The sequence below is a fragment of the Thamnophis sirtalis genome, unplaced genomic scaffold (assembly GCF_051295495.1).
Source record: "Thamnophis sirtalis isolate CommonGarterSnake01/CBP01778 unplaced genomic scaffold, rThaSir2_p1.2 scaffold_10, whole genome shotgun sequence".
Classification (NCBI taxonomy): domain Eukaryota; kingdom Metazoa; phylum Chordata; class Lepidosauria; order Squamata; family Natricidae; genus Thamnophis; species Thamnophis sirtalis.
The window spans coordinates 59,879,322-59,892,281 of record NW_028261390.1 but is presented as its reverse complement, the minus strand read 5'-3'; the positions used below and the strand labels follow the sequence as shown (position 1 = coordinate 59,892,281).

General features: G+C 46.9%; 1 protein-coding gene across 1 annotated transcript in view; it reads right to left on the bottom strand.

Annotated features, from left to right (window-relative positions):
- Positions 1 to 12,960, bottom strand: part of DCHS2 (dachsous cadherin-related 2) — a 97,380-nt gene that overhangs the window by 72,538 nt on the left and 11,882 nt on the right. The window contains exon 10 of the mRNA XM_087723697.1: positions 2,076 to 3,785. Within this exon, the coding sequence (XP_087579823.1) occupies positions 2,076 to 3,785 (1,710 nt within the window). The remainder of the gene's footprint in view (positions 1 to 2,075; positions 3,786 to 12,960) is intronic.

Below are 12,960 nucleotides of genomic sequence, written 5' to 3'. Positions count from 1 at the left end.
GGACAAACTAGATTCTCTTAATAACTGTGTTAAGTGCTATTGCTTAACTACGGCAAAAAGGTCATAAAAATGGTGCAAAGCCTGCCCAACGACTGCCTTGCTTAGCAACAGAAATTTGGACTCAACTGTGGTCATAAGTCAAGGATTATCTGTAATGCTTTTTCCACAGATAAAAATATTTCAGAATTGTGAGTCCACTCTATGCTGTGAAAATTTTTGTGTGCGTCAGAGGTGGTATTCTACCAGTTTGGACCGGTTCGCCTGAACCAGTAGCAGAAATCTCGGGTGGCCCACCCACTTGCCCTGGTTCTGTAACATCCCATTTAGATACTTTTTTCACCAAAAATGCATGTGCGGAGGTACATTTGCATTCTCTATTTGAGAGAATGGACTATTTGAGAGACCGCCTCCTGCCAATTACCTCCCTGCGTCCCATCAGATCGCACAGAGTAGGCCTCCTCCGAATTCCATCCGCCAGTCAGTGTCGACTGGCGACTACGCGGAGGAGAGCCTTCTCAGTTGCAGCTCCGACACTATGGAACAACCTCCCCGTGGAGATCCGTACCCTCACCACAGTCCAGGCCTTCCGCACAGCCCTCAAGATCTGGCTATCCCGTCAGGCCTGGGGATAGGATTACTCTCACCCCGCCCGAATGTTGAGTGAATGTTGTGTTTTTATGGATAATTTTCTTTTATTCACGATTCTTTTCTTTTTAAGTCTTGTCTTGCACTCCCTTCCCCTCATTGTTGTAAGCCGCCCTGAGTCCCCTCAGGGAAAAGGGCGGCATATAAATCCCCAATAAATCTAAATCTCTAGATTAACCTTTTCAGGCAGGATTCATCATTGAGATGGCATTGGCTGCTCTTATAGATAAATTTTGTAGAGATTTGGAGAAGAGTTGCGTCTCCCTCCTGTTTCTTTTGGATCTCCCAACAGTGTTTAATATTATGTTTTAAGTATTTAAATTTTAAGTTTAATATTTATGAGGTTAAGGGATGGAAATGCTGTTTTGCAATGATTCCATTCCTGCTTCAGAGGGCAGGCCTGTCCAATTATTATTGTGGAAAAAGAGACAGCCTTAGTGGTTACCTATGTTAGGGGATTCCAGGCTTCTCCCTTTTCAACTTTTATAACCATAAAAATAGTACTTAGACATATATACCACTCCACAGTGCTTTACAGCACTCTCTGAACAGTTTACAAAATCAGCATATCGTCCCCAACAACCTGGGTCCTCATTTTACTGAAGGTTGGAAGGCTGAGTCAACCTTAGGCTTGTCAGGATTAAACTCCTGGCAATGGGCAAAGTTAGCCTGCAATAATGCATTCCAACCACTGAGCCACAAAGACTCCTGTATATGAAACTGCTACATGAGATCTAATTTAGCATTTCCGTTTGGTATCATTTATGTTGTGAAAAAAAAATGTTCTGCCTTAACCCATTAAGCTTCCTTGCCCTGAATCAGACAGAAAATATCACTCTTATGCAGATTCAAAAGCCTGCATGTCCGAAATATCTGGGAAACCTATGAAAGACTAAATAAATATTGGGAAAAGTACCTGCGATCCACACAAGTATAATTAAACAAACTCCATTCTAACCTAGCATACCAACAAATGTTTCTTAACAAATCAAAAGAGAGAAACTTTTCTAACCAGTGCAGCCAATTTATTGAGGCAAGGATAGACACCTGGATTAGTTTAGAACAGAGGTCTTCAAACTTGGCAACTTTAAGACTTGTGGACTTCAAGTTCCAGAATTCTCCAGCCAGCTATGCTGGCTGGAGAATTCTGGGAGTTGAAGTCCACTAGTCTTAAAGTTGCCAAGTTTGGGGACCCTTTAGCACCTGTATTTTGATAAAGTTCTGCTATTTTTAACGGGGATGACGAAGGGAATATTTTAAAGCAATAAAGGACAATATTTTAAAACATCAGCTTGCTTTAGCTGGCAAAACCCACGGATTTTTGCTGGTCTTCCAACCCAGAAAACACTACTTCGTTTGGGGTCACCCTACAAGAGGTTGCTGCTCCTCCTCCTCCTTTTCTCCTCCTCCTCCTCCCCCGGCCAAGTTACCTGCAAGAGGCAGTAGCCGACCTCGGAGTGTTCAGCCAAGCTGACGCTGTAGACTCGGCGTTTGAAGACGGGCTCGTTGTCGTTGGCATCCGCCACAGTGACGCTCACCAGGCAGGAGGCCGAGAGGGGCGGCGCGCCCAAGTCCCGGGCCAGCGCCCACAGCTGCACCAGCGCTTCCCGCTCGCGATCCAGCGGGCCTCGGAGACTCAGGACGCCGCTGAGCGGGTCGAGGAGGAAAAGCGCGCCGTGAGGCTGCGAGGGGGCCAAGGCGTAGCGCACTTGGCTGTTGCGAGAGCCGGGCTCGTCGGCGTCCGAGGCGCTGAGGCGCAGGACCACCGAGCCGGCCGACGCGGCTTCGGAGACGGTGGCTCGGTAGCGGGGCTGCGCGAAGACCGGAGCCTGGTCGTTTCGGTCGGCCACGCGGAGGGTCAGCACGTGGCGCGCGAAGAGCGGCGGGACGCCGGCATCGACGGCCGTCAAGCGGAGCTCGTAAGCTTCGCGGGTCTCCCGGTCTAAGGAACCTTCCACGCACAGGAAATAGACGCCGACGCCGCCGGAGCGCCGCAGCGAAAAGGCGCCTTCGCCGCCTTCCAGGCTCAGCGCCACGCCGCCCGGCTGTTCGTCGGGGTCGGAGACTGACACGCGGGCTACGTAGTCACCCGACCGCGCCCCTTCGGAGACTCCGGCGCCGGCCTCGGTGAGGTAGAGCAACTGAATGACCGGCGGGTTGTCGTTCACGTCGAGGACTTCCACGGCCACCCAGGCGGTCGCCACTTCGGGCAGGGCGCCGCCGTCTCGAGCTTCCACGGCCAGTTGGTGACTAGCGCGCAGCTCGCGATCCAGCGGCCGGCGCAAACGGAGCAACCCGCTGCGCTCGCCCACTTCGAAGTAAACCGCCGCAGAAGAGTCTCCCTGGCGGCGGCTAAGAGCGTAACGCACCTCCCCGTTAACACCCAGGTCCGGGTCGGTGGCGAAAACCCGACACACGGAAGCTCCCGCTGGCGCGTCTTCCCGTAGCTGGGCGCGATACTCGCGTCGGTCGAAAGTGGGAGCGTTGTCGTTTTCGTCCAGCACTCGGAGCTCTACCCGGAGGCGTCCGCTCCGGCGAGGGCTGCCGCCGTCCCAAGCCTCGACCAGCAACCGGTGGGTAGCCGCCTGCTCCCGGTCCAGCCGTCTCAACAAGAGCAGATCCAGAGGGTCGGAGGGAGCACCGTAGCGCACCTGGAAAAACGGATCTTCCTCCTCCTCCTCCGCGGAGCCGTCCTGGTCCCCCGGCAGCAAGGAGTAGCCCCGGACGCCGAAGCTTCCCTCGTCGGGATCGCGGGCGGCGGGCAAGCGGAAAGCGCTGCCGGGCGGGCTGAGCTCGGAGACGCTGAGGCGCACCAACTCCCGGGGGAAGCGGGGCGCGTGGTCGTTTGCGTCGGCGACGGCGATTTCCACCTGCACGATCGCCCCTCTCAGCGTGGCTGCCGCGAAGCTGTAGCGCGCCGTCCGCTCACGGTCCAGGGGCCTGGCGGTGCGGATGATGCCGGTGTCCGGGTGGATGTGGAAATCCGCCAGCAGGGCGGATTCCCCGCTGCCTTCCGACAAGAAAAACCCACCAGGGTGGGCTTCCCCAGGGGGCAGCCCCGCGCTTATGTCCCCTACCAGAGTGTCAGCCGGCAGCTCTTCGCCCACTTCCAAGCTGAGGTTATACACCTGGGCTGAGCACTGCCCAGCAATGCACAGGCACAGCCACAGTGGGATCGGCCATCTCCGGGAGATCCAAGGCTTCAATGCCGGTCGCCCCCTTAGCTTCCTCCATCTCTTCCTCGTCTTCAAGGCGGGAGGTCGGAGCTCCATGCTGGCCTCGATCTCTTCCACACACACCGATGAAGCTTTCCCCCCCCCCCCCTGCATTAAACACTTTTGAGCACTTGTAGCTCATCCAAATCAGTGTGACCAGCGCTTCTCCTTAGTCTTTTCCTTTCCCATGCCCTCAGCCCTCCTTGTAGCCTGGACGGAGTGCATTCAGACTGCTTTCACCCATAAAACTCTGGCTAAGCAAAACCTGTGCCAGGCTCCAGCGGGCAAGACATTTCCCTGCCTCTCTCCCGGCTGCTTGTTTCTGATGCTGCTGTTTCTGCAGTCTTAGCCAAGGACCTCTGAGATGCTAACACACCCCTACCCCATGTGATGAGGAAGGGGGGGGAATGAATAGCCTGGGACTTAGCCCCAATTAACCAGCCTATAGCAGCCTTGCTAGGCACTAACTACCCAGCTAACTTTGAAACAAGATTAAGATTTTATTTTAATTCATTTTTAAATCTTGGTCTCCCGCCTTTCAAAGGAAGTTATATAGTACAGCTTGTTAAAGCAGTATTTCTCTAACATGAACAATTAGGTCCTGTTGGAATCCCTATTGTTCAGGATTCTAATCTCTTTTCTTTTCATCACTTTTAAATTATTTTAAGCCAACCCTCAGTAGTCCTTGCTGAATTAATTTGGAGATGCTGTCCTCTTATCTTAGTAGGTGTTTGTGTTTCTTTCAGGGTTTGTTTGTTTTTTACTTTATCTTTGCAAAACTTGGAAGTCTCCAAAACTATGATATGTAAGCTAAATGAGGAACTTGAACTAACAGTATGAATATCATAATTAGAAAGAATGACAAGCAGGGGATGTATACATGTTTTATAGAAAGCTACGATAACCTGTACAAGTTTGATACGTATCCAGTACTTACTAAATAGATAATTCACAGTAAATAATAAACATTTTTATAATGCTTTCAGGACTTGAAAGTGCTTTGTCTGTTTTATATGATTTTACTCTTATAACAAGTATCTTATAACAAATAAGAGATACCGTATTTTTCAGAGTATAAGATGCACCTTTTCCCCCCAAAAAAGAAGGTCTTTTCAGCATCTTATACACTGAATACAGCATTTTTGGCTTACCGCAACCCCACCCCTTTGCAAAAATGGCCATGCAGAGACTTTGGGAGGCTCCTGGTGGCTGAGGAGGGCAAAAACGATTAAAAACAGGCTGTTTTTGCCCCCCCCCAGCCCCAGGAGCACTCTACAAGCATCACAAAGCTCTGCATACCCTTTTGTTTTTGCAAAAAAATGGCCCATTTTTTGCTCGTTTTTGTGGGCCCCAGGTGCACTCTACAAGCCTCCCACAGATCTGCATGCCTTTTTTTTTTCAAAAGAGGCGTGCAGACAGTTTGGGAGGCCTGCAGAGTGCAAAAACTGTTTTTAAAATTTACCTCTTCAAAATCGTGGTGCCTCTTATACTCCAGTGAGTCTTATATTCTGAAAAATACGGTATTACATCTTCTACTCCAGACTGAAGTCTAACATAAGGATCACTTCACAGCAGAAGAGTCAGCCTTGTGCCTTCCAATATATAGCTCAAACGCTGTAATACTATTATTATTTTGCCTTTGACTTCTGCTGACTATGCAGTGTTCTTGGCAACATTTTACCTGCTTCTATAGGACATTGCTAAACTTAAATTTGTGATGGATGCATTTAGTTGCATAATTCCCAAGGCTTGATTATCAGAGAAAGCTATTAATACTAAAATATTTGGAGTTTTAGAAGACTGGGAGTTAGTTTTCTCTGATAATCACTTTTATTGTAAATTGTTCTCTTGGACAGCTATATTATTTAAAGTTCCAAATTTTGTGATACTTTTGGCATCACTTCTCTTTCTTTAAAAACTTGTATTGTGTCTGATACATTATTTTTTCAAATATCATTCAACTTTGTATAACTAATCCTTTTTAAAAGAAAGATAAATATAATGAAACTATCACCCCATAAAATTTCCGGGAGTTGATCTACAAAAGTATGATTGAAATGATCAAGAGACTGAACCAGCTCTATTATGAGCAAAAGTTGCAATGTAGGAACTTTTTAGCTTCAACAAAAAATGCAGTGTGGAAAGTTGAAACACCAAACAGAGAGATTCAACTATGCAGAGTCAATTCGATAAGAATTTGGATAGGAGATCAACAGGAAATACCAGGACTAAAAGCTAGCCTGGAAAATTAGTAGAGGGAATCCTTGAAGAGAGCAATGGCACTCTATTTTCATTGGGTTGCTAATAAAATTATAAGGACACCTCCATGAAATCACCAGGAGTACAACCAGGAGTGGGTTCCTGTACCGGTTAGTACTGGTTCACTTTGCGCGCCATGTGTTGCTCATGCATGCACAGTTGACTGTAATTTTTTCCCTAATGAACTGTTGTAAGCCAAGGACTACATATAATGTAATGTAACGTACTGTACTGTACAAGGGAGGTGGTGGCTCACAAGGGACGTGGTGACTCAGTGGCTAAGACGCTGAGCTTGTCAATCAGAAAGGACAGCGGTTCGGCGGTTCCTAGCCCTGCATAATGGAGTAAGCTTCCGTTACTTGTCCCAGCTTCTGCCAACCTAACAGTTTGAAAGCATGTAAAAATGCAAGTAGAAAAATAGGGACCAGCTTTGGTGGGAAGGTAACAGCGTTCCATGCGCCTTCGGCGTTTAGTCAAGGCAGCCACATGACCACGGAGACATCTTCAGACAACACTGGCTCTTTGGCTTTGAAACGGAGATGAACACCATCCCCTAGAGTGGGGAATCACTAGCTCGTATGTGCGAGGAGAATCTTTACCCTTACCTTTACTTTATTTTAATTTACTTTAATGCAATGTAATGTAAAAACGAGTTAAAAATAAAACAAGCTCAGTGGCAGACTTGGCCAATCAAAGAACAAAATTGATCAGCCTTAATCTTGGTTGGGTTCTTTTGAGATCTAACAGGTTGAGAGACACCATCCCACTGGGTCGTTCCGTAGGAGGCTCCTGGCTTTGCTCCCCATGATATCATGAATGTTTTCAAGGAGGTGGTGAAGGAGACCCTCCATTATCTTGGGAAGTAAGGGGTCCCTTGGGTCATGAAATCAGCTGTCTCCCACAAGAACATAATGTGGTGTTGTCATGGCCCCTGGGGGCAGGTATATAAAGGCAAAAAGGAGGAGAGGAGAGCTGTGGAGAGTTCAGGAGACGAGGGCGGAGGAGTGTTGAGCAGTTGAGTTGTGTTTGGTTGGCGTTGAGTTGAGGAGTGGAGAACATCGCAGTGGAGGAGAGGAGGTGCATATTTGAGAACATTGCAGTGGAGGAGAGGAGGTGCATTGTGGAGAACACATTGGAGGAGAGGCGGTGCACAGTCGAGAACATCACAGTGGAGGAGAGGAGGTGCATATTTGAGAACATCGCAGTGGAAGAGAGGAGGTGATAAAGCAATAGAGAGAGAGATAGGATAAATTGAGGGATACATAGGTGGGTAGATGGATAAATGGATGGATGTTGATTGATAGATGAGTGATGAGAGATGAGAGACACAAAGACAGACGGATGGATGGGAACACCAAGGACTCTACATTTAAACCTGGAGTTACAAACATTCTCCTTTATTGATAGGATCTGCTGCCAGATATAGAGATCTCTCTTCACAGCAAGATGAGCCATAGCCTGAAAAAGTTGCAGTTTCTAAAGATGGAGTCCAATCCACAGATCAATCATGACCCGCGGCGGTGAAACCAGAAAGCCCATTCCTCTGGTTCCTGTCCTTCCAGTTCCCATCCTCAGCCACTCAGCGAACCACTCAGGTCTTTCCTCTGCTTGTGAAATCTTCCCCAGCCCCAATGGAGGTCAGGAAGAAAATTCTGTTTCCAGCACTGGGGCTGCCCAGTTTGGCACACAGAACAACTGTCAGGATCCCTCCAGGGGCTCTTCAAATAGAGAGGAAGCATGGCATGAAAGAGTCCGTTCCCTTGCCAAGGCTGTATGAGAGGGAATGGGCTCAGAGCAGCAACCTAGCCCAAGGGAGAAGATCTCCAGATGCCGTCCTGCCTTTACATCCAGGTATATACGCTAGGGGGCTGGGCTACCTATGGAATAACAGCATTGTCCTATCACATCAGCCCATCCCACACAATCAATCAATCAGAACAGAAGCTTATCTAAAACATTATAGGGTCCTGAGCAGGCGGTTGGACTAGATGACCTTCATGGCCCCTTCCCACTCTGTTATTCTGTAAAGATTTATTGCAAGATTAAACTCTCTCTGGAATGAGGACCCAGACTGTTGGTGGCAATAGGCTGACTCTGTAAACCGCTTAGAAAGGGCTGTAAGTCTAAAGCTAAGAAAGTCCAAATCCTATTGTTAAATGCTACAAAAATCTGACCAACTGGCCATTAAGGGAAAGAGTTTAAGACAATTGGCTGCGGCCAACTCACCATGACCAACTCGCCACAGCCAACTTTCCATGGCCAACTCGTTACAGGACAAGAGTTACGCTAATATCAAAGAAATGGTAGACAAGAATCATGAAAGAAAGAACGCAAAAGGAGGAATCGAGTGAAGCGTAAATGATAAAATGATTTGTAAAAAAATATTTTAAATAATTAAATTAAATGGTTGAATTGTCCTGGGGAGAGTTGTCCCATTGGGTAAGGGAAATACACGAGAGATAAGAAACACATTGAAGGTGGGCTGGACTTAGATCTTTTGTGGGCACAAAGGAACTCTTAAACTTATGACATGTTTGACCCCTCCCTCGGGCTCCATGTGGTCATCCCCTATGCATCCTTTTTTTCTCTTCGCTTTGTCCCATTGAATTGCCCACCCATCTCCGTCTGTCTCTTCTTCTCAGAACTCTCCAACAAAGGCTTCTGAAATTTGTGGCAGAGCAAGAAGCCACTACGAGGCCAATCTGTCAAAGAAATTTTGGACTTGATGGACGAGAGAGAAATATTAGAGATCCTGGACTTTCTTCATAAAAAGGTTGGTGTGTGTCGTGGTGGGCTCGGAGGTCCACCGTGGAGAGGTTGCAGAAACAAGGGCTGCCTCGGTGGTGCTTCCCTGGTTTTCCCTAAGCTCAGCTCTTTCCTTGCAAGCATTTCATGACCCAATTAGGTAACTTCATCAGTGCTGGTGAATGTGAGGTTTGCTTTGCTCCCTGCTTATTCAGGAGAAGCTACGGTGTATAAACAGAGAGCAAACATCACTCCCTTCTGGTATTGAATCAGTTCCCCAGTTGGATCATGAAACATCTGCAGGAAAAGAACCAAGCTCAGATAACACCAAGGGGCTTCACAGTCCTCCTCATCCTCCCATAAACCTCCTCCCACCACCCTCTTCCTTCTTCCATCCTTTCTCATTCTCCCCTTCTTCACACTGTGAAGCCACTCCCTTGTAGCACTGATAACGTTACCTAGTTGAGAGCCAAGCTCAGAGCACCAAGGGCTTCACAGTCCTCCTGCTCCTGCTCCTCCTTCTCCTCTCTGCCTACACTAATCCGTTCCAGCACTGATGACATTACCTAGTTGGGTCATGAAACATCTGCAAGAAAACAACCAAGCTCAGAGAGAACCAAGGACCCCTCATGTCAACCTACAAATGTTTTCTTCTCTTGGAGCTGCTAAACCAGCCGCCAGAGGAAGGATGTTCAGAAGTTCCAAAGGCCAAAATCTAACATTGTGGTTTTTTCTCCCCACAAAGCTAAAGAGAAGAAAAGGCCCCAAAATAAGAAGGGAAATAATGAGAAATGGGAAAAATAATTTTTGTTTTAATTTCGGGGCCGGCCATATTTTATGGCATCGAAAACATATCGAAAATGGCTAAGATATGTTTTAGTTCTTGTTGACCTTCCTTTCAGTCCTCCTCATGACCTGGAAATGGTCAAAAAAGTCAATATAACAGTGGAGATGGCATGATCCAAAGGCGGGAGCTTGGACACCCATCCCACATGATGTCTAGAATTTAAAGCAGAATTATTCCTTCTGGGAATTATAAGTGAGAAATATAGCAAAGGGGTAACCTACTTATACATATTATAAAGGTAGCAAGAATTGTCTTTGCCCAAAATTGGAAAAACAGGGAAATTCCACTAGAAGAGGAAGTGGTTAGGAAAAGTTTGACTTGAAAACTCAAATTAGAATTATGTATGTAATCATAACAGAGTTATGAAAGTGGATAAGATAGAACTGAAAGCAAAATGGAAAGAAGATGTTTTTATATTTGTAAATACAAAATGTAAATAAGCAAGGTGTTTATGATATCTAATGTATTTTTTAGTATCTATGGCAAAGACAAAGCCAGGACAGTTAAACTGTGCCCAAAGTTTTATTGTGTGTTTAATAAAAAGTCTTTTTTTTTAAAAAAAAACCTGATGCATCTCTGCATGGTCTCTTTTTCTTCTTTCCAATAGGCCTTTGGTGAGCATATTACCCCCACACACCCAGGTCACAGACCTGATACTGAAAGCCCTGGAGGCTCTCCCAAAAAAGAAGTTTGTCAGGCTACTGGACACCTGCTCAACTCTTTTTTGGAAGAATGTGGGATGGACCTGGAGGAAGTAAGAAAATGCAGGGTTTGGAGCAAAAGGGATATAGGAGATTTCCTATAAAACTTCTTGAGCCTATCCAAACTCACCCTCTTCCATTGAGATGGAAGCAAATTCTCCAAAGTTTGCTTGTCAGAGACAAACAAACAAACAGTGACATAGGATGGAGTACTTTGCTGTTGTTGTTTTTTGAAGCTGTTCTTCTTCCCTCCCTCCTTTACACCTGAGTGCATTTTTAAATGCTTATGAGTCAAGGTGCTGCACTGATATTTTTTTGTTTGTTTGCAACCCACGTTGCTGGCCTTTTGGGATGGCAGTCCTTGCATCCTCCGAGCCTGCCACCACTCATAATAAGCCTGCAAATATCATGGTCCTCCAAACTATCCCTGCTAAATATGCACCGCTCATTTATCATGATAGAAAGTATTCTATCGTTTGAGAAAAACAGCGGAAAATGAAGAAAATGTTAATAAATAAAAAGTAATAAGTATTATTACATGAAGTATGAACTTTTTATTACATAAGAATTTCTTCTACTGTAATATGTATATGTGTTGTGCTGCTGTAAAGGAGTTTTCCTTTGGAACATTTGATTGTTGGGCATTTGTGGCATATGTGCCTCTGCGAAAGCAGTTGTATCCTCCCTGTATTGGGATCTGGATCCTTCATGGGTCCTTTTAAAACCCCTTCCCATTCCCTCCAGGAATTGGCATGTAGCTCAAACTACCAGAGCAATCCTCACACCTTTTCTGCTGTTAATAGTCCAATCAGGAATAACCAAAGGGAAACACTGCCTGAAAGGAATCTGTCTATGTTAGGGTATATGAATGAGTTTTACAATGCAGTTACTATATACTATATTACTAAAGTAATTATAATAGTAAAAGCTTTGGTGTAAAATAAGAGGAGTGTGAGGAATTGTGACAAGTAGAAAGGAATGATTTTAATTTTCCTGTGGCCATTGTATATTTGGGGGGGGGATGTAAAGTATTTTCTAGCTTGGACCCGTGGCAACTGGGCAGACAAACAAACCCCCGAGAGGAAACTCCATACGTAACACTTTCTCCCTCCCTCTCCCTCTCTTTCTACCTCATTTTCCTCTGATTGGTTGGCGGTGAACTGTCACCTGAGCCCAAAAGCCCAGCGTGAACAGTGTTTCTCCCAAAAGTCCGTGAGGAAGGGCCTGGAACTAAAGATGCTGGGTCCCATTGGCCGACATGAACAGCTAGGGTCCGAACACCAGAGGCGAGATGGTAGATGTTAATGGCTGGGGGTGGAAACCTAGGGACACAAAAGGGGTGGTGAAGGGAACGAGAACAGTCCCATTCAGTAGAAGAATGCAGATGAGCGGGAGTAAGAAGAGACAAGAGGGAACAGGCAGAGACGAATAGGGTGGTGGGAATCAGGATGAGATGAACGGGTGCAAGCCGAAATGAGTGACTAGAAGCAAGAAACCAGGAGCCAGGAGGGAACAGGGAAAGTTGTACTAGAGCAGGCCAAGATGAGCAGGACCAAGCCAAGATGAGCAGACAGGAGAAGGCTGAGACAGTCCGTAGCATTGGAACCAGGTCAAAATCAAGATGAGACCAGGAGCAGGAAGGCAGGCAGGAACAGGCCGAGGCAGGTGGCAGCACGCCAAGATGGTCCAGAGCAAGATGAGAAGACCAGGAGGAAGCTGAGGTGAGCCGGAAGGAGCAGGCCGACCTTCAAAAAATAAAACAAGCAATCCAAAAAGAGGCACTTTGAATCAACACTCCAAAATATCAGATTCCATTCAGATGGAAGATGGAAGCAAATTCTCCAAAGGCAGCTACCAGAGCAATCCTCACACTTTTTGTGCTGTTAATAGCACAATCAATCAGGGTGAACAGTGTTTCTCCCAAAAGCCCATGAGGAAGGTCCTGGGACTAAGAGGCAGGGTCTCATTGGCCGGCATGTACAGCTAGGGTCCTAACAGCGGAGGCGAGAGGGTAGAGGTTACTGGCTGGGGGAGGAAGCCGAGATGACCAGGCAGGATAAGGCCGAGACAGGTGGGAGCAAGCCGAGATGGTCCAGAGCAAGATGAGATGACCAGGAGGAAGCCGCGATGGCCAGGCAGAAGCAGGCGAGGCAGGTGGGAGCATGGCGAGATGGTCCAGAGCAAGTTGAGATGACCAGGAGGAAGCCGCGATGGCCAGGCAGAAGAAGCCGAGGCAAGTGGGAGCACGCCAAGATGGTCCAGGATAAGATGAGATGACCAGGAGGAAGCTGTGATTACCAGGTAGGAGCAGGCCGAGGCAGGTGGGAGCACGCTGAGCTTCAAAAAATAAAAAAGCAATCCAAAAAGTGGTACTTTGAGTCAACACTCCAAAATAACAGATTCCATTCAGATGGAAGCAAATTCTCCAAAGGCAGCTATCAGAGACAAAGAAACAAACAGTGACATAGGATAGAGCACTTTGTTGTTGTTGTTATTTTTTGAAGCTGTTCTTCTTCCCTCCCTCCTTTACACCTGAGTGCATTTTTAA